This window comes from Xiphophorus couchianus, chromosome 7, assembly GCF_001444195.1.
Source record: "Xiphophorus couchianus chromosome 7, X_couchianus-1.0, whole genome shotgun sequence".
In the NCBI taxonomy this organism is placed as follows: domain Eukaryota; kingdom Metazoa; phylum Chordata; class Actinopteri; order Cyprinodontiformes; family Poeciliidae; genus Xiphophorus; species Xiphophorus couchianus.
In genome coordinates this window covers 1,963,873-1,986,313 of record NC_040234.1, presented here as the reverse complement: position 1 = coordinate 1,986,313, position 22,441 = coordinate 1,963,873, and the positions used below count along the sequence as shown (strand labels likewise).

The window sequence follows — 22,441 nt, the reverse complement described above, 5'->3', positions numbered from 1 at the left end:
AACACATTAACAAGATTTTCATTTGGCTAGTCAAGGTATGTCCCTAAACCCAGTGTTGTATAGTAACGAAGTAAAAATACTTCACTACTTTACTTAAGTATATTTTGGAGTACTTCATACTTTCCTCGAGTATGAAAATTTTTGATGACTTTCACTTTTACTTCACTATATTTCCGAACTTAATTGCGTACTTTTACTCCGATACATTTTCAATGTGTGGTTTAGTTACTCGTTACAAAAAAGCGAGAGAGAAACAAAGTGTTTCAGCACTGACCTTACTTGAAGGGAAAACTTAAGGCTTACAAAAACTTTGTATTTTCTGTCCTGGAGGGTTTACTAAGAAGCTGGTTCAGTTGTAAAGCAGGTTAAGTTAACCTTGTGCTATAGGTAAAGCACCTAATTTTCTTAACTAAATGATGCCTGCAGGTATATCTATTAGCAGGTTTAATTTTGACTGCACTTGGTTGGGTACATTATTTTAAGTGTATTTGACAAGTTTACCAAAATATAAAAAATGTCATTCAAACTGCATTTGCTTTGTTTTACTTTTTACTTGTACTTTTCATTACATTACTTGAGTACATCCATTTTTACAGTAATTTCCATACTTAAGTACAAGAAGTTTCAGATACTTTAAGACTTTAACTCAAGTAACATTTCAGTCAGTGACTTGGACTTTTACCAAAGTCGTATTTTGGAGAGGTACTTGTACTTTTACTTGACTCTGAGATTTCAGTACTTTATACAACACTGCCTAAACCTGATTGTGTTTTTAGTGCATGAATATAAACAGACCAGTAATGCTCAAAAAGCTCCCAGTGTATCTGAATAAAACCATTCTATAAAGAAGAGTGGGCCAAAATTACTCCACAGTCCTGTTAAAAGATTGACTGTCACCAGTTGTTTGGTTTAGAGGGGAATGATGATTGGAGAGATTTTTACTCCACAGTAAATAAAATCATTTGGAAACAGGAACGAGAACAGCAAGAATTGTTTTCTGCCAAACCGACATTGATGGCAAGACAGAAGATGGCAACCTTGTGCAAAAACCGAAGGGTTGAGGTCAATATTTTTCACAAATCATTTGGTTTAAAATGGATCTGTGGTGTTTTAGTAGAAGTGATAAAAAGCAAGAAACAAAACAAGAATAAGTAAAAATAAAACATCAGTAACTCCTCCACATCACAAAATTAAACAACAACAAAATTAAATTATGAAGTGTTACAAACTGTGAAACATGCATCCATCCATTTTCTTACACACTTGTCCTTAGTGGGGTCAGGAGGGGTGCTGGTGGTCCAGCCAAGGTTTCAGGCGAGAACAGTGAGACAGTGTCTGCAAAAAAATAAATGGATATTTGAAAAGAAACGTAATATATTCCATGTGCAGAGATTATTGTGTAGAATGTGCTTTAGTGAGCATCGCATGGAAAGATCTCGGCTTTTTTTTGCCAACATGTCTGAACTATGCAATACTGGAAGAAATAAAATCCTCCAAACTCACTTCTGCATGTGTCCATTTCCTACTTGGGTTACATACAGACCAGACTGCTGTTGTGTGTGTGTGTGTCAGGGGTTGGGGTTGGTGGGGGGGAGGTGTTCGTGTGTGGGTGTGTGTGTGTGTGTGTGTGTGTGTAGCTCATTACCAAACAACTACAACACTTGCATTCTGTGCATACATCGTTTTAAACTGTGTGATTGTGAGTGGGAATAAAAATTGCAACATGTATTTTGTTCCATATAACACAGTAGGAGTGTAACAGGTAAACCTTCTATGGATGCAAACTCGACTAAAAACCCACCTGTTTATGATTGTATTTGAAACGTAATCAATTACAAATTTATTGATGGAGCCTGAATTAATGTCGTGTTTTGATTGTTGATTCTATGTTGCATTGTGTTTCTGTGTTTGATGTGATGTAAAGCACTTTGAAAGTACAAACTTCAAACCTTTGTGAACCTTCTGACTTATTAAAAACATAACAGATTGCATTATGTTTCTTTTCACACTGTTTGCATCATGAGTTGATGTGTGGCACTGACATCATGTGTTTACTGTGGAACCCAAGATTAGTTTGACACCTCTGATTGGAAGGATTCCACTGAGACGATGGTTTAACACAGGAAGGTGTGAATGGTGGACAGGAGAAACTCATCGGAGAGCCATTAACCTCATGTGTGTTTGTTTTGTTTGGCTTCTAATGAAAGTGTTCCCCTGAGCCCAGACAATGGACATGAGCTTAGAATGTGTGTGTGTGTTGTGTGAAAATAAAAACAATGCAGGAAAGCATATTGTTAAGATTTTATTAGTATAATACTCACATGCTAGTAAAAGTTTCAGCATATGTTCAAATCTTCCTTTTTCTTCTTGGTATCATTCCTTCTTTATGCCTACTAAGTAAAAGTCTTTCCCTGCTTTTTATGTGAATCAGGTTTCAGTCAGAGGTTGCTTTTTACTTTTACTGAATAAAACATGTGCATGTAAAGCTCAACATGATGTATGAACCATGGAGTGTCTGCAGTTTTCTGTTCTAATTTCAGAGCAAGTTCAACGTTTGTCTTTTGAGACAGGAACTGTTTACCTGCTCTGACTACATTTCTTCAAAGGTTTTGAACAAACAAGAAACATGCAGACAGACAGGCTACTGCTCCTGCAAGTAGAAAACACAATAGCAGCAAGGCCTGAACAGCATGTTCCGACTGATGGGATCAACTGGCACATTCACAATGCCTTAATACAAAGAGAATCAGACATATTCAGACTTTTCACATCTTGTCAGGTTATAATCACAACAATTTGTGAAAAATCTCAAGCCATGAAGATCTGAAGGAGAGCAAAGCCGCTGTTGGAACAAGAGGTTTAATAAACGCCAGATAGGAGACATAGCAGACCAAATCTGAACCTCTGGACCTACACAGTACATACATAGTGACCCTGAGTACTCTACTCATATAGTCACTGAATGCACACTGTGGCAGCATTGTGCTGGGGGATGCTTTTCCTCAGCAAGCAGGCCAGTTTTTAGATGGACAGAACCTGGTGGAGGCTGCAAAAAAAATGAGACTGAGTAAAAAGGTCAACAAGTGTGAGCTTGCGGCCAGAGAACCCTCATCTTCAAGTTCAGAGAGGTAATAAACATGTACAACATTGGAAATTTTAGTTTTTAGTCACTGATTCGTTTGTGGTTTCCACATTATTGCAGCTGAGCCAGGAGTTTTAATCCCAGCCTGGAGTCTTTCTTCATGAAGCTTTCAAGATCTCCTTGTATCTGTCCTGGTTCTCTCTGGGAACGTCCTTAACTTTTTTTCTAATTATACACAAACATGTCTTTTAGGTTAATTGATCTCTCTAAATTACCTTTAGGTCTGACTGTGTGAATGCATGGTTGTGTGTAATCTGTGTGTGTGGTCCCATGTGAAGAACTGGAGACCTGCCTAGGTGTGTACCTCACCTATCGCCCAGTGACTACTGGAGGAAGCCATCAGTCCTGCTTTGACCCTGCAGAGAAAAGCAGTTAAACTGTCCACAAAGGATGATTTGTTTGTACCTTTTAAAAAGCTGTCGCCCAGAAGGGGTTGCTGCACCTCCATTCACTCCCCTAAAGGATTTTTGTATTTCATACATGGGCCTCACACTCTTCAGATTTGTATATAAAAAAAAAACACCCATCAGCTCCCTCACACTTTAAAGTATGCATTACTTTACATTGATCAATGAGATAAAACCACAATTAAACACTAAGAAGTTTCATTCAAACACTGATTGTGGCAAGTTACTGGATAGTAGCCACAGTTGACCAGGTCAGTCTGACAGAGGACAGGCTGCCAGGCACCAGCGCCCAAGGACACAACGACATGGGCAGACAGAGCTGGAAATGAACAGGCAACCCATTAATAGGACAAACTTCTACCACTGTTACCATCATTGACCCATTGCTCGAAGAAAAAAGGTCCATAAATAAATATATTAAATACATTTTCTCATGTGTACCAGATCTTGCGGTTACTACAAGCACAAGATACTATCTTACTTGCACAAAAAAGTACAAGAAAGTTATTTTTTGAATTTTTCTTCTCCCGTGTCTCTTTACTGGGTCCATACTGATCTCAGTGTGCACATTCAGAGAAACTCTCTGGTTGCTACAGAAACTGATAGAAAAACTAGCAAAGGACTGCAGGTACATAACCAAGTTAAAGTGAGTCGGTAACGTCTTCAGACTGTGACCAGTTGACCACTTTAAGGTTTTGTACATTTGGCCAGCAGGTGTTTTCTATACTGGAATTGTACAATATCCACCACAAACCACTACTAAGTGTATGTACTATATCAATAATTATAACATGATATATTGTCAGCTAAGACTTTGTTTTCCTACATGATGTTTTTGCTAGGGGTTGAACACATGATTTTCTGTTAACCAACTTTTCTATGATCTCGTGTACATATAGTTTTACCTAACCCTGTATGGAAAATTGAATTAGCTGTTGGAATTTCTTTCTCATTCCAATGTATCTGTCATACTGTATTGTCTGTTGGACATCTAATAGATAAGAAACGACCACTTGCTTTGGAAGAGTTACATGTCATTCCAACATTGCACAACATTTTCAATACTTTTTAAAAAGTATTGAAAAGTAGCCAGATAACCTAGAGTGGAAGCTGTTGAAGCTAGACATAAAAAAAAATAAAAAAATAAAAAATCAAGAAACGACACTACATCTCCATGGAGCAGGTTAAACAGCTGAGACATGGAGACAGAAGAGGAGGGTGGAGATAACCTTACAGGTTATCAAAACAACAAAACTGAGGTCTCCATAGTTTAGAGTCTTGTTCCACCAGAGATGTTGGAGGAAGCTGAACTCTGCTTCCCAGAGTTCTTGAACTCCTCCTGCAAGAGGCTGACGATTCCTCACTTTGAGGTTGTACTCATGTACATTGTGCTGTCCTCCATCTCTGTCCTTACAGCCTTTCTAAACTTGCTGCTCATCGTCTCTATCTCACATTTCAGGTACTCGTCCAGGAGTTTTTCAGAATGTTTTTATTCTCCAGCCTTTTTTAATTAATGTTAAGTTATACACATGTCTAAAAGTATTGTTGTGTTCTTCCACAGGCAGCTGCACACTCCCACCAACCTCCTGCTCCTCTCGTTGGCCATCTCAGACTTTTCTGTGGGCCTCCTATTGTTTTTTCAAACTGCTCTCATAGACGGCTGCTGGTTTCTCGGTGACATTATGTGCACTGTGTATCAGTATTTAGCGTATGTTATCACCTCTTCATCGATAGGAACCATGGTGCTCATATCTTTAGACCGATATGTAGCCATTTGTTACCCCCTGCATTACTCCACCAAAATCACACGAGGCAGAGTAAAGGTCTGCATCTTCCTCTGCTGGATGTGTTCTTGGATATTTCAAAGTCTGATTCTGATTGAGAACTTAAAGCAGCCAGGTAAGTATAACTCCTGCATCGGAGAGTGTGCCTTTGTCATTAGCTACATTGCAGGATATGCTGATCTTGCATTTTCCTTCATTGTTCCCATCAGCATTATTGTAGTTTTGTACCTCAGAGTGTTTGTGGTAGCTGTGTCTCAGTCTCGCGCCATGCGCTCTCACATCGCAGCCGTCAGTCTCCAACATTCTGTAACGGCTAAAAGATCCCAGGTGAAGGCTGCAAAGACTCTTGGTCTTGTGGTGCTGGTGTTCCTGCTGTGTATGTGTCCATATTACTGTGTTGCTCTCTCAGAGGACGGCAACTCTATGAGTGCTTCATCTGCTGCGTTTGTCATATGTTTGTTCTACTTTAACTCTTGCTTAAACCCTATCATCTATGCATTTTTCTACCCCTGGTTCAGAAAATCAATTAAGCTCATATTTACTCTTCAAATATTCCACCATGACTCCTGTGACACCAGCATGTAGTCGTTTAGTCGTTTTCCTGTAAAAGACACTTATGTGTGTAGATGAGCAACTCAATTGAAGATGTTAAGCTCTGTAAAATGAAACAGTTTTTTTCATACAAAGTTTATTTATGCTGTCTTAGTGTATATACACATTATACCATAAAATAAAGAAACTGTAGTTTGATCATTTTTTTGTCATTTGCTCAGAGCATCATCTGGCAGGTTCAATATTACTTAATTTACTTTTATTTAAGTTATAAAATGGTTTTGATGGTTTAGAACATTTCTTCTCTGTCAACTTCCAGACAAATGATTAAAAGTGGTTGAAAAGGAAAAGTTCTATGTGGAAAAAAATGTTTTAATGAGCGACTGTGGCTGAAATGTGATTGGGGTTGATGAAATGAAGTTAAAACAACAGGTTATCAAACCAGGGATGACGTGAAGACCAGTTTTTCTGACACCAAGACCAGAAGAGCAGCCAGAAGACCTTGAACCTTCTGGTCCAAGGTCAAATGTTCTAAACAATGTTTAGAACTTTGACAGATATTTAAGGACATTGCTTCATGTACACCACAAAATTCAGAAATGAATGGAAAGAGAGTTAATTACTCAACCAAAGCTACTTCTTGGTATTAAACTAACAATTGTCACAATAAACTAATACTTAGGTATTTAAATGCAGCCACACATTGATACATATTTTCTAAACTTAATTAATCAGCTTAACTGCACAATAATTGTATGATACATGAAAAAAAAAACAATGAGCGACTAAGATAATAAAGTCATATTTTAAAGAAAACAACTTTTTTATATGATCTTCTGAATAAAAGCAATTAATCAGAGCTGGGGCGCCGCCAGGAATCTTGGGCCCCAGGACAAAAAATTAAATTGGGGCCCCCTCACACAGCTGCTGTTACAATTTTTTGAGTCTATCTGACCTATCAAAAGTGTCACAATTTCAAAGGCTTCCAACTGCTTTGCTTTTATGGTCCAATACTGATAACTAGCACAATATTTACTGCTCATGAATTTTACATCCAGCAGTCCGCATACAGTATGCAAGATACATTTTTTTTATTACATTTACATTACTGAAATGTCTCTCCCCACCAGCAACAGTCATAGGCAACATCCAAAATACACATAAAGCAATCCGGACTTCTCAAAAAATGGTATGTAGTTGAATTTTATTCAAGTTGCAGTATAGAACTTTAATAAAAATATGTTTACTGGGAGAAGTCAGAGGAATACATTTTTTCATAGATTATCTCTCATGCCATACTGTCACAACATAATGACAGTTTTAACAAATATGTAAAAATATATATTTTTTATAAAAGTTACATACTGCATCTTTAATTTCACTTAGGAGAGGACGGGTCAGGAGGGACATGGCGACAGATATCTGTAATTTAAATGCAAGTTAAGGTAAAATTGTGTGGACTGCTTCCAGTCCAGACAGGAGGCTGTTTTTTATTATAATTGTATAAAGATAATTTGAATTTTTGTTAGAAATAAATCTATTCTTTTTGTTGTCAAATTGTAAAAAGAGAAAAGACACAGAACATCCCTTTGGACTCCCTGTAATTATGCTAACTCCCCCCACCACAATACCAGAGCTGAACTACAAAGACATGGCTTTATGGCTGGAATATGGAATTTATTTGCTGCAAGTTATTATCAGGGAGCTCTAGATGGATCCAGCGCATTGCTTACCACACTGCTGATAGCTTGGTTAACCATGGAAAAGATATCCCTAATACTCTCCCTTACTGGATGCAGAGTAAAACTTTTTACATCAACAAGCAGTTGAGTCAACGCCAAAAGAGTTTTGATATTGCAAGACACATCAAATGATAACTGTCTCATCACAACAGTTGCTTCATCATGATGTGAGTTGCTCATGTTTCACAAAGCAAAATCTAATGTGCCTGTGCTACAACACCAAAACCTTCAACTTTCCTGTTGAGCCACTGAAAACGATTGAAGACCAAGTGTTTGTTATTTGGAGGGAGAATCAAGATGTTGTGGAGCCATGCACACAGGTGGAAAGAACCGCTGTCTGGTCAGCTCATGGTGTCCTCGTAATTATATAGGATTGATTCCGTCTCCAACCAAAGTTGCGTCTCAGCATGTGAAAATCAAGATGCTAATATGGGGAGGCATTTCACGAGAATAAATATAGGAAAATATTTTCATCAAACTTTCAAATGAAAGAAACTGTTATAATGTGCTATACTCCTTCATTTTTAAAACTTCTGACATATCATCAGAAGGTTGTTCCTTTTTCTTACCTTTACTACCATGTTTCCCATAACTCTGGAAACTTTAAGGTTTAATGGCCCCAGAATTGCTTTTTAATTCAGTTTTTTTTATTTGCTTTGAAAAAGCAAATAAACGAAATCCCCCAATGAAATGTTAAGAAATAGTTTTGCCTGTTACTTCTGTTTCTTGTTTTCACAAAAAAGAGAAAATTATTGTTTTATATACTCTATTCATTGTTGGTTGTATCATGTTTTCTTAAAGAAATCTTGATATTTTATGAGCTTTAATAATTATTTGCAAGTTAGATGTCTCAGTTTGCAGTAGTTTAGTATTAGACAAGTGTAATAAAGGCTAATAGAGAAAATTTAGCCTGTCATTGGCCTGTCTGGGATGCACTTGTTGCTATGAATTGACTGAAGACGTTTTGCACCTTCCTCCCCCCTTATCCCTTATTTGAACTCTAAGAAACCAAGACAGATTTCTGAGCTTTCAGCAGGTCCAATATGGATAAAATATTATCACATTTATGCATATGGTAGTTTATGCATGTTTATCTAGATATATATATATATAAACTATTAAGCTAGTTTAAAAGGTTTTAGATGTTTTTACAGATATGATCAAATGTCCCTTGGTGTATTTTTTCATTTTGCATGTTTTGTACTTCCATGTGTGTCTCAACTGCTTCTAAAAACACAATAAGTATTTCTTGCCTAAAACCAGCTGCGTGTTTTTATTTTATTTATTGTTTTGAGTGGATGGAAAATGAGCCATTTGAAAAACCTCCAGAATGTAATGTCAAAATCATCAGATAATGCCCAGCACCTTGCAACCCCAGTCAAACACAGTATGTCTCCTAACAACCCAACCTGAGCTCCAGTTCGTTTGGTCGGCTGGTTTACCGCTGTATGTGCTGTACAATGGCTGCTGGAAAATACACGTTTTGTCGTTAACTTATCATCCAGAAACCACTTGCTGCATTCTGGTTGGTTGTGCAGTTTGCTCTTCTTCTGCTTTTAAAGATGTTCGGTTGTATGATTGTGCATCTTTTTGCCATTTTTAGCTGTCAACATTGAGTTGGGGGGCGTGGCCAGCAGCAGCTTATTTGGATGATTTAGTGACAAGAGACCCTAAAACATCTCATTCTGAAAGGAGCTCAAAGTAGGCAGAACTGAGCAGACTAAAATCTCATTATCTAAGAATAATTTTTAAATAATGCAATGATCATGTTTTGTTTAGCCTGTAGACTTATTCTAACCTGTTGAAAAGGTCATTGCAGAGCACAGAATCGACTAGACTAAATTTGACTAGTTCAGCATTTACTTCTCTATGTTGTTGCTTACAACTGTTTTATGGGGTGTTGGACTGAGTAGCTTGTATGATGAGTTCAGCAGATGTGCAGTTGCACCAGGTGTATGATCATTTCTGCTGCCGCTAGTTTGGTGGAACTGAGCAGAGGAGGTGAGGGGGAGGAATCATCTGTGGGGCGCAGCGCAGCACAGCGAGGGACTGAAGCTCTAATACAGCTTTTTGTAAATAGGTGGCGCTCTGTAAGAGACAAGCCTGAATGACTGCCACAGGTTTACTCAAACACACATGAATGGATCAAAAAAGATTTATGAGGGAATGACATTATAACATGATATAAAGCTCAGAAAGGTTTATAAGGAAACTGAACTAGAACAGCTGGACCTCATTACAGATAATTCAGAAACCTCATGGCTGAAGTTTGTTGTGAACCCAATAAGCCTGAATGCTGAATGCTCACACTCAGGCAATCAGAATGTTGGAGCTTCTTAACTGGTGTTTCACTCATCTCAAATCAAATTAAATCAAGTAAAAAGTTTTGAAAATATTTACTATGGTCACATTTTCTTACATCACAAAAAGATGGACTTTTAACAGGGTTCACTTTTTAGAGCTATTGTACCTGTCACTCTCTGCATGTTGACAAAGATGTGGGTCATCCAGTACTGGATCGTTATTCATCAGTGGACGAGTGCGAGTCTCAATTTCTTGCTTTATTGTTTTTAACAATTTACAGTAACTGTGATTAAATAAATATTGAATCGCTCAACTTATCTGTTTACGTAAGTGAGTATCTTTATAAATGCAGACAGTTTTTCTGAGCTGATATGTTGTTGTCATGAGGTCACCATGGAGACAGTGAAGCAGGGGTAGCATTTGACTGGAGACCAATACCTTAAAGGTGTGCCACAGAGTTCAACAGGTTATATAAACTGGAGTTTGGTCAGAGAGTCACCAGAGATGGAAGGAGCTGAACTCTGCTTCCCAGAACTCCTCAACACCTCCTGCAGTAAACCAAACTATTCCCCCTCTGATATGATGTTCTTTTCTATTATTGTTTGTCTTACTTCTTTTTTCATAATGATTCTGAACTTGCTGGTCATCATTGCTATCATGCACTTCAGGTAAAGATTGATTGAAAAATCACAGCAGAAGGCTGTGACTGTGAATGAAACATATTTTAGACTGAATTAAATATGTGACAGTTTTAATGAAATGAGAGAAGTCTTTATGTGTTTGTGTTTTTAATCTTTTCAGGCAGCTTCACACCTTCACAAACGTTCTCCTTCTTTCTCTGGCTTTCTCAGATTTCATTATGGGTTTTCTGTTGTTCTTTCAAATTTACTTGAACGACTGCTGGTATCTTGGCAACATAATGTGTGCTTTGATTACTGTTTTAGGTTTTACTGTTGCATCGACCTCAGTACAGACTATGGTCCTCATTTCAATTGACCGCTATATAGCCATCTGTGATCCTTTACATTATCCCACTAAGGTTACTCTAAAAAGAACCCAAGTGTCTGTTTCTGTGAGTTGGACTTGTTCTCTTGTTTATTCCACTGTAATTTTAAAGGAGAATCTGGAACAACCAGGCAGATTTAACTCATGTGTTGGAGAGTGTACATTTGAGATAGGCCTCACTGGATTTATTGTTGATCTCTTATTGGTTTTTCTTCTTCCTATTACTATAATCATAATTCTGTATGTTACAGTCTTTGTGGTGGCTGTGTCTCAGATTCGGGCCATGCGCTCTCATGTTGCAGCCGTCACACATCAGCGTTCAGGAAAAGGAAAACCGAAGAAATCTGAAATAAAAGCTGCCAGGACTCTTGGGGTTGTTATAATTGTGTTTCTGTTGTGCCTTTGTCCATATTTTTGTGTCTCAGTTCTGAGCCCAGAGAGTATATTCAGTAGTTTATCAGGTGCATATCTCCTAATATTATACTATGTTAATTCCTGTCTAAACCCTCTGATCTATGCATTATTCTACCCCTGGTTTAGAAAATCTATCAAAATTATTGTTACACTTAAAATTCTCAAGTCTGGCTCGTCAGATGCAAACTTACTGTAAGCCTAAATAATGTATATTACTTTGTTAAAGTATAATTAATCATTTTGACACATATGAACTTAATCTTTAATGTGTTTCAATGTAATGTACATAATAATGCTGACATATGAAGTAACAGTGAAGGTTTTGGTGACAGGACTGAATCTTTATAGCACTTTTCTTGTTACATTAACCACTGAAATCACTTTTCACAAGATCTACTGTACATTTAATATGCAAGCATCCATTCACCCACATTATTATTGATAATTTCACTTTATTTCAGATCCTTCATTTTGGTTCAGAAAATATTTAGACATTAACTCAAGTCGCTCTTTCATTAATATTGTCCACCATTGCCACAAGCTGTCATATACTGCAAGTTGAGTGCATATGCTTATGTGTATGTGTGTTATGAAGAACAGATCCATATTGTGTTTTCCTAATTTGTCTCTGTCATTATAGTACATTATAGTACAGTTAACCTTAAAAAGAGTCTGTGTCGTTTTTATTTGACATAACATTTTACACATACAAGTGATCAATTAATGAATTAATCTAAAGTTGATGAATCTTTTTGATTGACTAATGATTAATTTGATAAGTGGCCTGTTGTTTTCACCTAAAAATTGTGGCGTTTTGTAAAAAGCTTCCTGATTCGGCACATATCAGTACAAAGGTTTGAATGTGTCTCTGCTCCAACACAGCTGACTCAAACAATCAAAGTACCTCCTCAACGTGTCATAATGCTCTACAGTGGCCTGCTAATAACCCATCGTTTGATTCAGGTGTGTTGAACTAAGAAAAGAACAAAAACATCCAGGATCCAGGCTGCCGAGGAATGATTTTAGATGACCAAACTACATTTCCCAGCTATCATAGCGGTGCCTGAGGTTCTGATAATGTCACTGGTTGTGTTTCCACTGGTGAAGGAGAAACATACATCTTAACCTTCCCTCTCTTGTCTTCATTTGATAGTTTTTGCCTTTTAAGGTTTTCTGTTATACACAGTTTTTATAGTTATTGTTACATTTTCTACATTTATAACTAGATTACTTAAAATGTAAACATCATCAGATTGCCCAATGACACGATATCTGATATAGCAGAGAAAATACTTATCAGGTTGGATACATGAGGCTGAATTAAAACTGACACATTGTTTTAATTATGATTGCGGTGATTTTGCTTTGCAGTGTAACTTTTTTCATCCCTTTTAAGCTTTAGTTTAAAATTTTGAAATGATTCCTAACCGCTTTGCTACTCACATCCTGTAATGTATCATTGTTATCATCCAAAACTTATTTTTTAATATGGCAACATTCACTGCAAGATCGAAAACAGCCTGGCAGTAGCTTAACTTAGTTTAGTTTATCACTTTATTTTGGTAAATTGTCCACATGAAACAACAAAAGAAAAAGAACAACAATAAACAAACCCCCAGTTTACCAAAAAAGGAATAGGAATAAGCAAAACTTATTCTTGCCTACCTTGATTTTATACTTTACAACCCACTTTTTTCTGTATGTTGTTATTAATAGTTAGCCACAAACATGATCGTCACAATGAACATGTGTTTAATTTCTTTTGTTGTTAATTTTCTATTTCAGAGCATATCGTTTGAGTTTTCTGTCCTGACACTGTGATGCGTCCTTGGTCAACAGGATGTTCCCCTTTCACAATATTTTGATCTGCTTTGTATTCCCTTTGAATATTAGACACAACTGACAAAGACATTTTACTGCAGTCCAATAGTAAGTTTTAAGTTGTGTTTTATTATTTCAGCTCACAGCTCTTTTGTTACAGCCGTGTTTCTCTTTCAGTTATCCAGGCAGCTAATTCTAAGGTCTGCAAACATTTTGTTAACTGACTTCTTGTTTGCATGATGAGACTTTTCAAGTTTTGCTGCAGAAGAAAACAATTAACTGATCATACTCTAGCAGTTGTTATGCAGTTTCATTTATCATATCGCTGATCTATAAGTGACTCATTTTAATACAAAACTAGCGGCTCTGAACTAAAGCAGCCCAACACAAAGCAATTTTGTTGTATAGAAAGAAAGTTAGGGAATTATCAGGTGAGATGAATTATGATTGTAGATGTTTGGGCTTTTTGTTTCACTTATGTTTCTGTTTTTCTCTTTTCTTTATTGCTTATTTCCTCATATCCTACCATTTTGTGTTATCTAGTGATGTTTGTGCTTTGGATTTGTGTCTTTAGATTAAAGTTTATTTCTGTTTTCGTTGTTTGTATTAGGTTCAGGTTTCTTTCCCCGTTTTCATTCTCTTTGCTTTCACCTTCCCTCTGCCTGCCAGCTCTTGTCTGTCATCTTATCTCTCAGCTGCATTCACTCACCTCTGATTAGCCCTTGTCATTTCCATACTCCTTCCTCAGTAAATAAACAGCTTACGCATTTCATCGTTCAATTCAATTCAGTTTATTTATACAGCGCCAAATCACAACAAGTATCATCTTGAGACACTTTACAAAAGAAGTCATTTTACATTCCAGTTGATCATAGTTATTAAAGAATATGTTAAGCTTATTCATATTAGTTTAAAACATTCCTATCTAAGGAAACCCAGCAGAGCATTTATTCATTGACTTGCAGCATTCTCTCCTCCTGGATGAGGCCGTAGCAACAATCGCTTGCATTGTGTTGTTAACTTTACAGCAATTTGTCATACCAAGCATGCATGTAGCGACAGTGGAGAGGAAAAACTCCCCTTTCACAGGAAGAAATCTCCAGCAGAACCAACCTGACTCAGTACATGCAGCCATCTGCCACACCGACTGAGAGAGCAGAGCAGAGCAGAGTCAGTGGCTCCTCCTACTGGTCTTCGCTTCAAGTCTCTTGTCTTTTGTTCTGTAAGTCATTCTGTTGCTTTCATTGAACAGTCTGTGCTTGGGTCTCATCAAAAAAGCTGGTGCTCACCCTGAAATAATTTTGTGCACTTATTGGTGTACTCACTTCTGTTAGGATATTTTTTCACACAAATAATTTATATGTATGAGTATTTTTCTATTAAAAATCAAATCTTTATATAGGCTTGAACTAGAGATACTGTAATAACTTTGTGCTTATTAACTGTTCAAATACCCATCTAATAACATCAGGTTGCACTAAAATGACCTGAGATTTAGTCACTCTGCTCTTCAATTTAAACATTGTTCTTCGATCTAAGCTTATTACCAGATATACAATGTACACATAATGAGTCAATATGAATATCTTCTACCTAATGTTGGGCCAAAGTGCAAAATGTTGCCTCTCCCAGTAATGAGTGACCAAAGAGAAGCTTAGGTTGTGCCAGCTTCAAACATGACAACAGCAATACCTTAGACATTTTAATTGTTCTCTTTTCCTCCAATAAAATACATATTTAGATCAGAGGCTAATTTCTTCACATCACAATAGTGTCAGATGAGTCAGACTTCAATATCTGCAGTGTAAGAATGAGTTTAACTGATTTCCTAAACCAGGGGTAAAACAGGGCATAGATCAGAGGGTTCAGGGTGGAATTAAAATAAAACAGAAGAAAAGTCACAGATGAAGCACTGACTGCAGCATCTTCTGCCATAAGAATAACACAGAAATATGGGCAGGTGCATATTAGAAACACAACTACGACAACACCAAGGATAACAGCTGCCTTGATTTCAGATTTCTTAGCTGTGATTTTCACTGAGCCCTGGAGTGAGACCGCTGCAACGTGAGACTGCATGGCTCGAGCCTGAGACACAACCACTACAAACACTCTCACATACAGAATGAGGATGGCAGCAACTGGACCAATAAAAGATATCAAAAGATCAACTATTCCTCCAACATAATCTAGGACAACTACACACTCTCCAAAGCAGGAATTATACCTGCCTGGTTTTTGCAAGCTGTCTTTCAGGAGCAGGCTGTGACAAAGAAAAGCAATCATCCAACACAGTGAAACACACATCTTCACTCGTTCTGTAGTGACTTTGCTGGAGTAATGCAGGGGATAACAGATGGCCACGTAACGATCAACTGAAATGAGCACCATGGTTCCTATTGAGGCAGCAGTGATGGCATAGTCCAAAACAACATAGAGGGCACACATGATGTCCCCAAGATACCAGCAGCCATCTATCAGCACTATTTGGAATGAAATGAGGAATCCCACCAGGCAGTCTGAGACAGCCAGAGAGAGCAGCAGGATGTTGGTGGGGCTGTGGAGCCTCCTGCAGAAATGAGAAAACAACACACTCGTTATCTAATGCAGCTACGTTTGTAATTTCAACAAATAAGGTCAGAGTGACGCTGCCACAATCTATTGTTTGAAACAGTTTTCGAAAGGTAAAACATTTCATTACTTAAAGTGGGAGATAGAGATGATGACCAGAAGGTTGAGTGTCACAGTGAGTAAAGAGATGAATGACAGAGTAATGTAAATCAACAACGATACTGAGGGAGGAAGCATGGTCTTGCTGCATGATGCATTGAGTTGCTGTGGAAAGCAAAGTTCAGCTTCTTCAGAGTCTTTCATCATTAGACAGAGAAGAACAGAAGCTACTGAAGTCTGTCTTATCTATATATGAAACTAGTAGACAAATCATCTCTCTCTCTTTCTCTCTCTAACTTTGTGCAATGTACCAGAGGCGGGACTTAAAGAGTGCATTAGTCACTAGCCCTTCTGACTATTTCAAGGTAAAGACTCCACTGTGCAATGAAATTATGCAAATTAGATAAACCTATTCTCTGTTTTCAAATCACTTCTTAGAAGTCAACCTATTACCTTGTTACTCTGCTCTTTGACTGCATTTGATATACTTTATTTAGTTATTTTGTGTTTTATCTGTATGGCTGCTGTTATCCTATGTTTCTTAATGACCATACTTATAAAGATTTCCTGTCTGAATGTAGATTTTTGACTCATTTTAGTCTTTTTAAAATGTATGGCACTTTGATTCTGTGTGATGTTTAAAATATCTTTATATATTTGAAGCTGGATTGGATTGTACAGCACATAAAATTTCACATCCAAATTTTGTGAGAACCATTTTTTGGATGGCCCCTGAAGTGATAGTTGGGTTCTTTTTATCAGCTGCTGTTTAAATCAGAGTTCACACTGTAGACCGGTTGGTTCTGAAGGCAAACTGGTGGGTGACAGACATGAAGTGATGTGACGCTGAACTGCTTTCTCAAAGCAGTTTATGATGATTGGGGTTAGTTCCCCGGGGTTAGTCATATTAGTATGGTCATATAAATATTACAATATTAGTATAATATTAGTATAATATGGCAATATTAGTAGTCATTGAAACTGCTAATACTGTTCTTTTTTGGCAGAGCGGTGATAGTGGAGGACTTTAAGCATGGTGGGACGGTGCACTGGGTGAGGAACTGATTAAAGATGCTGGTAAAAACCCTGCTAGCTGGTCCTCACAGTCCTTCAGCACCCTCCCTGTCACACCGTCAGCTCCAGCAGCTTTCCAGGGGTTCACTGTCCTCAGGGTTCTCTGTACTTCCTGTACAGTGATGGTCTGGCTATGGCAGGATGACCGCTGCAGTATCTGGGCTCTGCTGGTGATTCAGCCTCAAAATAGGTGAAGAAGTGTTGGAGCTCCTGAAAGTTCTCTGATCTTCTTGTTCATCCAGGTCTTCTGGTTGGGAAACATCAGGACGTGCCAAGAACCTCTTGAGCAACTGAGCAGGGAGCCCAGCCCTTTTCCTCAGTTTATTCATGAGGAAATACCTTTGTTGGGCCTTCCTTGTCAAGCAATAGGTAGTCAGCAACTGGGCCAGATCCGAAGTGACGTGGACGCCCAGGAATTTGATGTTGTCTATGCACTCCACTGCCTGCCCTTCAATTGTAATAGGTAGGTGCACTGTCCTTCTGGACCTCCTGTAGCCCACTATGACCTCTTTGGACTTGCTGGTGTTGAGCATCAGATTGATCAGTGAACAGCTGCTGGATCTCCTCTCTGTACAGGATTTCATCATTGTTTATAAGCTGGTATCATCTGCAAACTTTAGAACCCCATTAGGGGAGTGGATGGCTGCTCAGTCATATGTGAACACAGTAAATAGAACTGGACTAAGCACAAAGCCCTGCAGTGTGCCTGTATTGAGGACCATGTTGGATGATGTTCAGTCCCCTATTCTCACCACCTGAGGCTGGTTGGTGAGAAAAGCCCTGATCCAAAGACACATTGGTGTTAAAAGTCCCAGGTCGTGCATCTTTGCCATCAACTTCTCCGTTATGATGGTATTAAATGCTGAATTGAAGTTGACAAATAGTGTTAGAGATTTTTTGGTATTATCATTTTATTCTTACTTTAGTTCACATTAAGTCTATAGATCTTTGTGATTTTCTGTTTAAAGTGTTCTCTTCTTTAAATGACCTGGAGGTCACTACTGTCTGTTCAACTTTACGAGAAATAGATAACACTAAGTTTCTCAGACCTTAAATCCTTTTACAAGAACACCTCCTAATTAAGTAACCACCTGTGAGCAGTCTTATTTTGTTTTCTTGACAGTATTGACCGAGATTTGAACCGGGCTCAGACCTTTGATCAGATATCACATCTGGACCTGGGTTGTTAGATGTTTGGGTTAGAAGCTTTACGACCTCTGTTGTTTTCCTGACTGCCCCCTTGCCTGTCCTTCTTAGACAATAAAAACAGGAGTTTTTGTCAGAGCAGGTCAGAACGCTCTGTAGAACTGCTCGGAGGAGAAGTTCGATAGAGCCTTCTCCTTTTGCAAAAGCTCTACATAAAATTCATATACGTTGTCTGTGGTTCTTTCTTTTATTTAGGTTCGAAAGGAAAATACCTATCAAATAGCATCCTAACATAAGTCTCAGAATGTTGCAGATGTGTCAGGGATGTGTGTAGTGCAATGGAGACAGCATCCTCTGTGAACAAGTTCCTCCTATAGGCAAACTGGTGCCGGTGCAGACCAGCAGGAAGGTTATCTTTGATGTGTTTTTGTCATTAAATTGTACATAACATATGTGTAGATTGTGATATTTATTCATTTATAATAAGTTGGTGAAAGAAGAGACTTGTGAGTTTTTATGCTGGTGTTCATATAATTTATTATGTATGTAGGCCTAGAGGGCTGGGTTCTGAGACTGGCCATGTGGAGATGGAGATGGTGATTTGAACCCAGAGCTCTGCTCTCTCCACGCCTCATGCAGCGCCTGTGTACTGTTGGGCCTTTTTCTCCTCCTCATGCATATTTACATTTGTCTTTATTTTTACATCCCAACACTCACACAAGCGTTTGCATTACGCCACTGATTCAAACATTTCTGGCCCTTTTCCACAAGAGATTTGGCTCAATAAGTATGATACAGGCTGTTTCCATTACACTTCAGTAACAGCTCCAGTGGGTGGTTCATCGTGAAGTTGTGCTGTCCCAGAGTCCAAAGTCTGATACCACATACACTCTGGAGAAGTACAGGAGAGTGTGGGAAGTCACAATGTAGTATTAATTTTATATGGGCTAGATTACCTGAGAAGGTAAGCTAATGCGAATCTGCTATAGTGGACTATACATACAAAAAAAGTGGAGCATAAAAGTATATAAATGTTGGTGAAACACTCACCATCATTGATCATTGACTCCAGCAGAGCAGTGTCTGTGTCCAAGCTACTCTCCTTCCCATTTTGTCAGTCAGTTGCCATAAATGGCATCAATCTCATCAAACCATTTCCAATTTTGTTGGCTTTATCCGCTCCTGCCATTATGATCTTTAATTGTGCAGGAATCGCACTTCAGGTTTTAAGCTTCTCCCGGCATTGCTTTGGTGGTAGCCATGAGAGGTCATCACCTCCACCACTTCTTTAAACCCTTTTTTGTTGTGAGTCATTTCATCAAGCCGTCTCTGAATTTTGTCATATGCCACCAAGCACATAAAAACGTTTTGGACCACGGTGTGGGTTTTGGTGTTGCCATTATTGTTTTTAAAAACTTCAAAATAATTTGAGTCACTCCTCTGAGGTTTTAATAACATTCTTGCAAATGGCAGATTGGGTCGTGACAGTTGCAACCAGTAACTCCACCCTCTAACCAATCACTGACTGACAGTCTTCTGATGTTGGGTTTTCAGGTCATCATAGTACACTTGGAAACACAGTGCTCTAGAAGCACAGATGGAAAAAATAATTCTATTCCAATTTCTTGATTATTGGATGGTTTATTTTTTTTTATTGGTTTTATATTTTACCTTTAGTAAATGTTCATTAATGCACCTTAATCTGTGGTATAGCCTCCTGTTTCTGTTATGGCACTTAGCCAGTCATAACACAATGCTATACACATTACAGATATGTGCTAGTCTGTAATTATATACTGTTAAGAATCTGACTTAAGTTGTTCAAATTAATAATTACTAATTACTTGTTAGTGTTACACAATACTTTACATTGTAGTTTTTCATTTAGTCAACAAAGACAATAGAAATGTTGGCTATGTCAGATATAACCACACCATTCCCTGCATGTTTTAGGACACTGAAACTGCATCCTCATACAGAATTAAAAGGCTCTCTGGACACAATGAAATCTGTGCTGACACAAAATCAGGAAAAATGATCCACAATAGTGTAATAATTCCAAGAACAAAGATGCATTAAATAAAATGTGTTGTCTCTTGAAAGATTTATTTCCATCCATGACCTCTATGAAAAGATTAGGATTCTCTTTACATCATGATGGTGTCACACGACTCCGGCTTCAATATCTGCAGTGTAAGAATGAGTTTAACTGATTTCCTAAACCAGGGATAAAACAGAGCGTAGATCAGAGGGTTCAGGGTGGAATTAAAATAAAACAGAATAAAGGTTGCGGATGAAGCACTGACTGCTGCATCTTCTGCAATTAGTGAAACACAAAAATATGGGCAGGTGCATATTAGAAACACAACTACAACAACCCCTAGTGTTATGGCTGCCTTCATTTCAGATTTCTTAGCTGTGATTTTCACTGAGCCCTGGAGTGAGACTGCTGCAACGTGAGACTGCATGGCTCGAGCCTGAGACACAACCACTACAAACACTCTCACATACAGAATAATGATCACAGTGACAGGACAAATAAAGGATGACAAAAGGTCAAAAATTCCCCCAATATAATCTAGAAAAACGACACATTCTCCAGAACAGGAATTATATCTGCCTGGGTGTTGCAGATTGTCCCTTAACAGAACACAATGATAAAGAATGGAACACATCCAAAACAGTGAAACACACATCTTCACTCGTTCGGTGGTGACTTTGCTGGGGTAGCGTAGGGGGTAACAGATGGCCACATAACGATCAATGGATATGAGCACCATGGTTCCTATTGAGGAAGTAGTGATAATATAATCCAAAATAAAGTAAATGGCACACATGATGTCCCCAAGATACCAGCAGCCATCTATCAGCACTATTTGGAATGAAATGAGGAATCCCACCAGGCAGTCTGAGACAGCCAGAGAGAGCAGCAGGATGTTGGTGGGGCTGTGGAGCCTCCTGCAGAAATGAGAAAACAACACACTCGTTATCTAATGCAGCTACATTTGTAATTTCAACAAATAAGGTCAGAATGACAGAGCTACAACCTATTGTTTGAAACAGTTTTTGAAAGGTAAAACATTTCATTACTTGAAGTGGTATATGGAGATGATGACCAGCAGGTTAGAAAATACAGTAAGTAGAGAGATGGAAGATAATGTTAAGTGAATAACCAAGGATACAGAGGGGGACAGCATAGTCTTTCTGCAGGATGTATTGAGCAGTTGGGGAAAGCAAAGTTCAGCTTCATCAACAGTTTTCATAACTAGACAGAGAAGGAGACAAGAAGCTGTTCAGTTTGCTTTAAGCCTCAATCACTTTGCCAAACAACTGTCTTATATATTCAGCTCTCTATCCTCTGTCTGTTTGGAAGTGAGGCATGTTATGTAGACACACTCCCTCAGGCATTGTTGTTCACCACATTACAGAACTCCTGTGATAAACCAATAATAACAATAATTAAAATAGTTGTAGTAGTACTTTGTGTAATTATTTGTATTTATTTAAAGTCTTTCCCCCTCAAGCAGAATTGCTGAATCGAACAAGGCAGCTGTTGATGTTAATACAATATATGGAAGCGAGACCAACACAGACTGAACGCCGTCGTTCACTACTTCCACTGCCACTGCTACAACTACAGACAAACTACAAATCTAAAACAGAACTGGCAAAGGCGTAGGAACGAGTCTGTCATTGGGGGGACGCATATCGGAAACCTGACAGATCACTAAATAGCTTGAGCAGAAATGTCATAAACAATTGTGCCATCAACATGTCAGTAAAGTGTTACTCTAATCTGGCCCCTTGATTCAGTAACAAGTATTCTAACGCGTTACTATTTACAATCCAATAATTAGATTAAAGTTATGCATCCATGTAGCATAATGACTGTCATTCCAGGACTGAACATTCACTTTATCATTTGCCTCACAACTAGCAAGCTAAATACTCTGGTAGCAAACACAAGCTAATAGATTCTGATATATTTTATTGGTCAAAAGACATTTGATTATTGGTCAAAATGCATTGATATAAGTTGACTGGCAATTAAACAGATTCTGCCTCTTTCTAAAACCGAAGTGAAAAGTAGCTCATAAAATATGACTCAGTAGTTTTAAACTCAATAGCCTACAGCAGTTTGACCAACAAGAATAAAATCTAAAAAACAAGTTTTGTTCTTCTTGCCTAAGAGCACTGGAAATCTACATCATCCTTTACATCTTCTCCTTCTGTTTGCTGGTTCACCCGTTAAAAAATCTACCGGAGAGAATCCAGTCAAGGAGAGAAAGCCCAGACTGTGCTGAGTCCTGAAGGCCTGTGCAGAGAAGCTCTGTGCGATTCTCCAGCACCTCTTCAACCTTAGCCTGATAAATTTGCTCG

The 22,441-nt window shown here is 38.1% G+C and overlaps 4 protein-coding genes across 4 annotated transcripts; 2 read left to right on the top strand and 2 right to left on the bottom strand.

Annotated features, from left to right (window-relative positions):
* Positions 1–4,841: 4,841 nt before the first annotated feature.
* LOC114148840 (trace amine-associated receptor 13c-like) lies at positions 4,842–5,918 on the top strand. Its single transcript, XM_028024325.1, has 2 exons — positions 4,842–5,008; positions 5,111–5,918. The coding sequence occupies exons 1-2, from the start codon at positions 4,842–4,844 to the stop codon at positions 5,916–5,918; spliced, it is 975 nt and encodes a 324-aa protein (XP_027880126.1).
* A 4,517-nt stretch (positions 5,919–10,435) lies between these two features.
* On the top strand, positions 10,436–11,546 carry LOC114148439 (trace amine-associated receptor 13c-like). The gene is made up of 2 exons (XM_028023750.1): positions 10,436–10,599; positions 10,733–11,546. Exons 1-2 carry the CDS (start codon positions 10,436–10,438, stop codon positions 11,544–11,546), a joined length of 978 nt encoding a protein of 325 aa, XP_027879551.1.
* A 3,060-nt stretch (positions 11,547–14,606) lies between these two features.
* Positions 14,607–16,045, bottom strand: LOC114148436 (trace amine-associated receptor 8a-like). Its single transcript, XM_028023747.1, has 2 exons — positions 15,873–16,045; positions 14,607–15,740 (listed from the first exon to the last, which is right to left on the bottom strand). The coding sequence occupies exons 1-2, from the start codon at positions 16,043–16,045 to the stop codon at positions 14,930–14,932; spliced, it is 984 nt and encodes a 327-aa protein (XP_027879548.1). The 3' UTR covers positions 14,607–14,929.
* A 4,163-nt stretch (positions 16,046–20,208) lies between these two features.
* Positions 20,209–21,324, bottom strand: LOC114148437 (trace amine-associated receptor 13c-like). Its single transcript, XM_028023748.1, has 2 exons — positions 21,152–21,324; positions 20,209–21,019 (listed from the first exon to the last, which is right to left on the bottom strand). The coding sequence occupies exons 1-2, from the start codon at positions 21,322–21,324 to the stop codon at positions 20,209–20,211; spliced, it is 984 nt and encodes a 327-aa protein (XP_027879549.1).
* Between the last annotated feature and the right edge of the window lie 1,117 nt (positions 21,325–22,441).

Bases quoted from the DNA above. Each gene is read 5' to 3' on its own strand.
- LOC114148840 (XM_028024325.1), top strand. From the start codon at position 4,842: ATGTTGGAGGAAGCTGAACTCTGCTTCCCAGAGTTCTTGAACTCCTCC. The intron at 5,009-5,110 runs GTACTCGTCCAG...GTTCTTCCACAG, and splicing joins GTCTCTATCTCACATTTCAG to GCAGCTGCACACTCCCACCA.
- LOC114148439 (XM_028023750.1), top strand. From the start codon at position 10,436: ATGGAAGGAGCTGAACTCTGCTTCCCAGAACTCCTCAACACCTCCTGC. The intron at 10,600-10,732 runs GTAAAGATTGAT...TAATCTTTTCAG, and splicing joins ATTGCTATCATGCACTTCAG to GCAGCTTCACACCTTCACAA.
- LOC114148436 (XM_028023747.1), bottom strand. From the start codon at position 16,045: ATGAAAGACTCTGAAGAAGCTGAACTTTGCTTTCCACAGCAACTCAAT. The intron at 15,741-15,872 runs GTAATGAAATGT...TCATTTCTGCAG, and splicing joins ATCTCTATCTCCCACTTTAA to GAGGCTCCACAGCCCCACCA.
- LOC114148437 (XM_028023748.1), bottom strand. From the start codon at position 21,324: ATGAAAACTGTTGATGAAGCTGAACTTTGCTTTCCCCAACTGCTCAAT. The intron at 21,020-21,151 runs GTAATGAAATGT...TCATTTCTGCAG, and splicing joins ATCTCCATATACCACTTCAA to GAGGCTCCACAGCCCCACCA.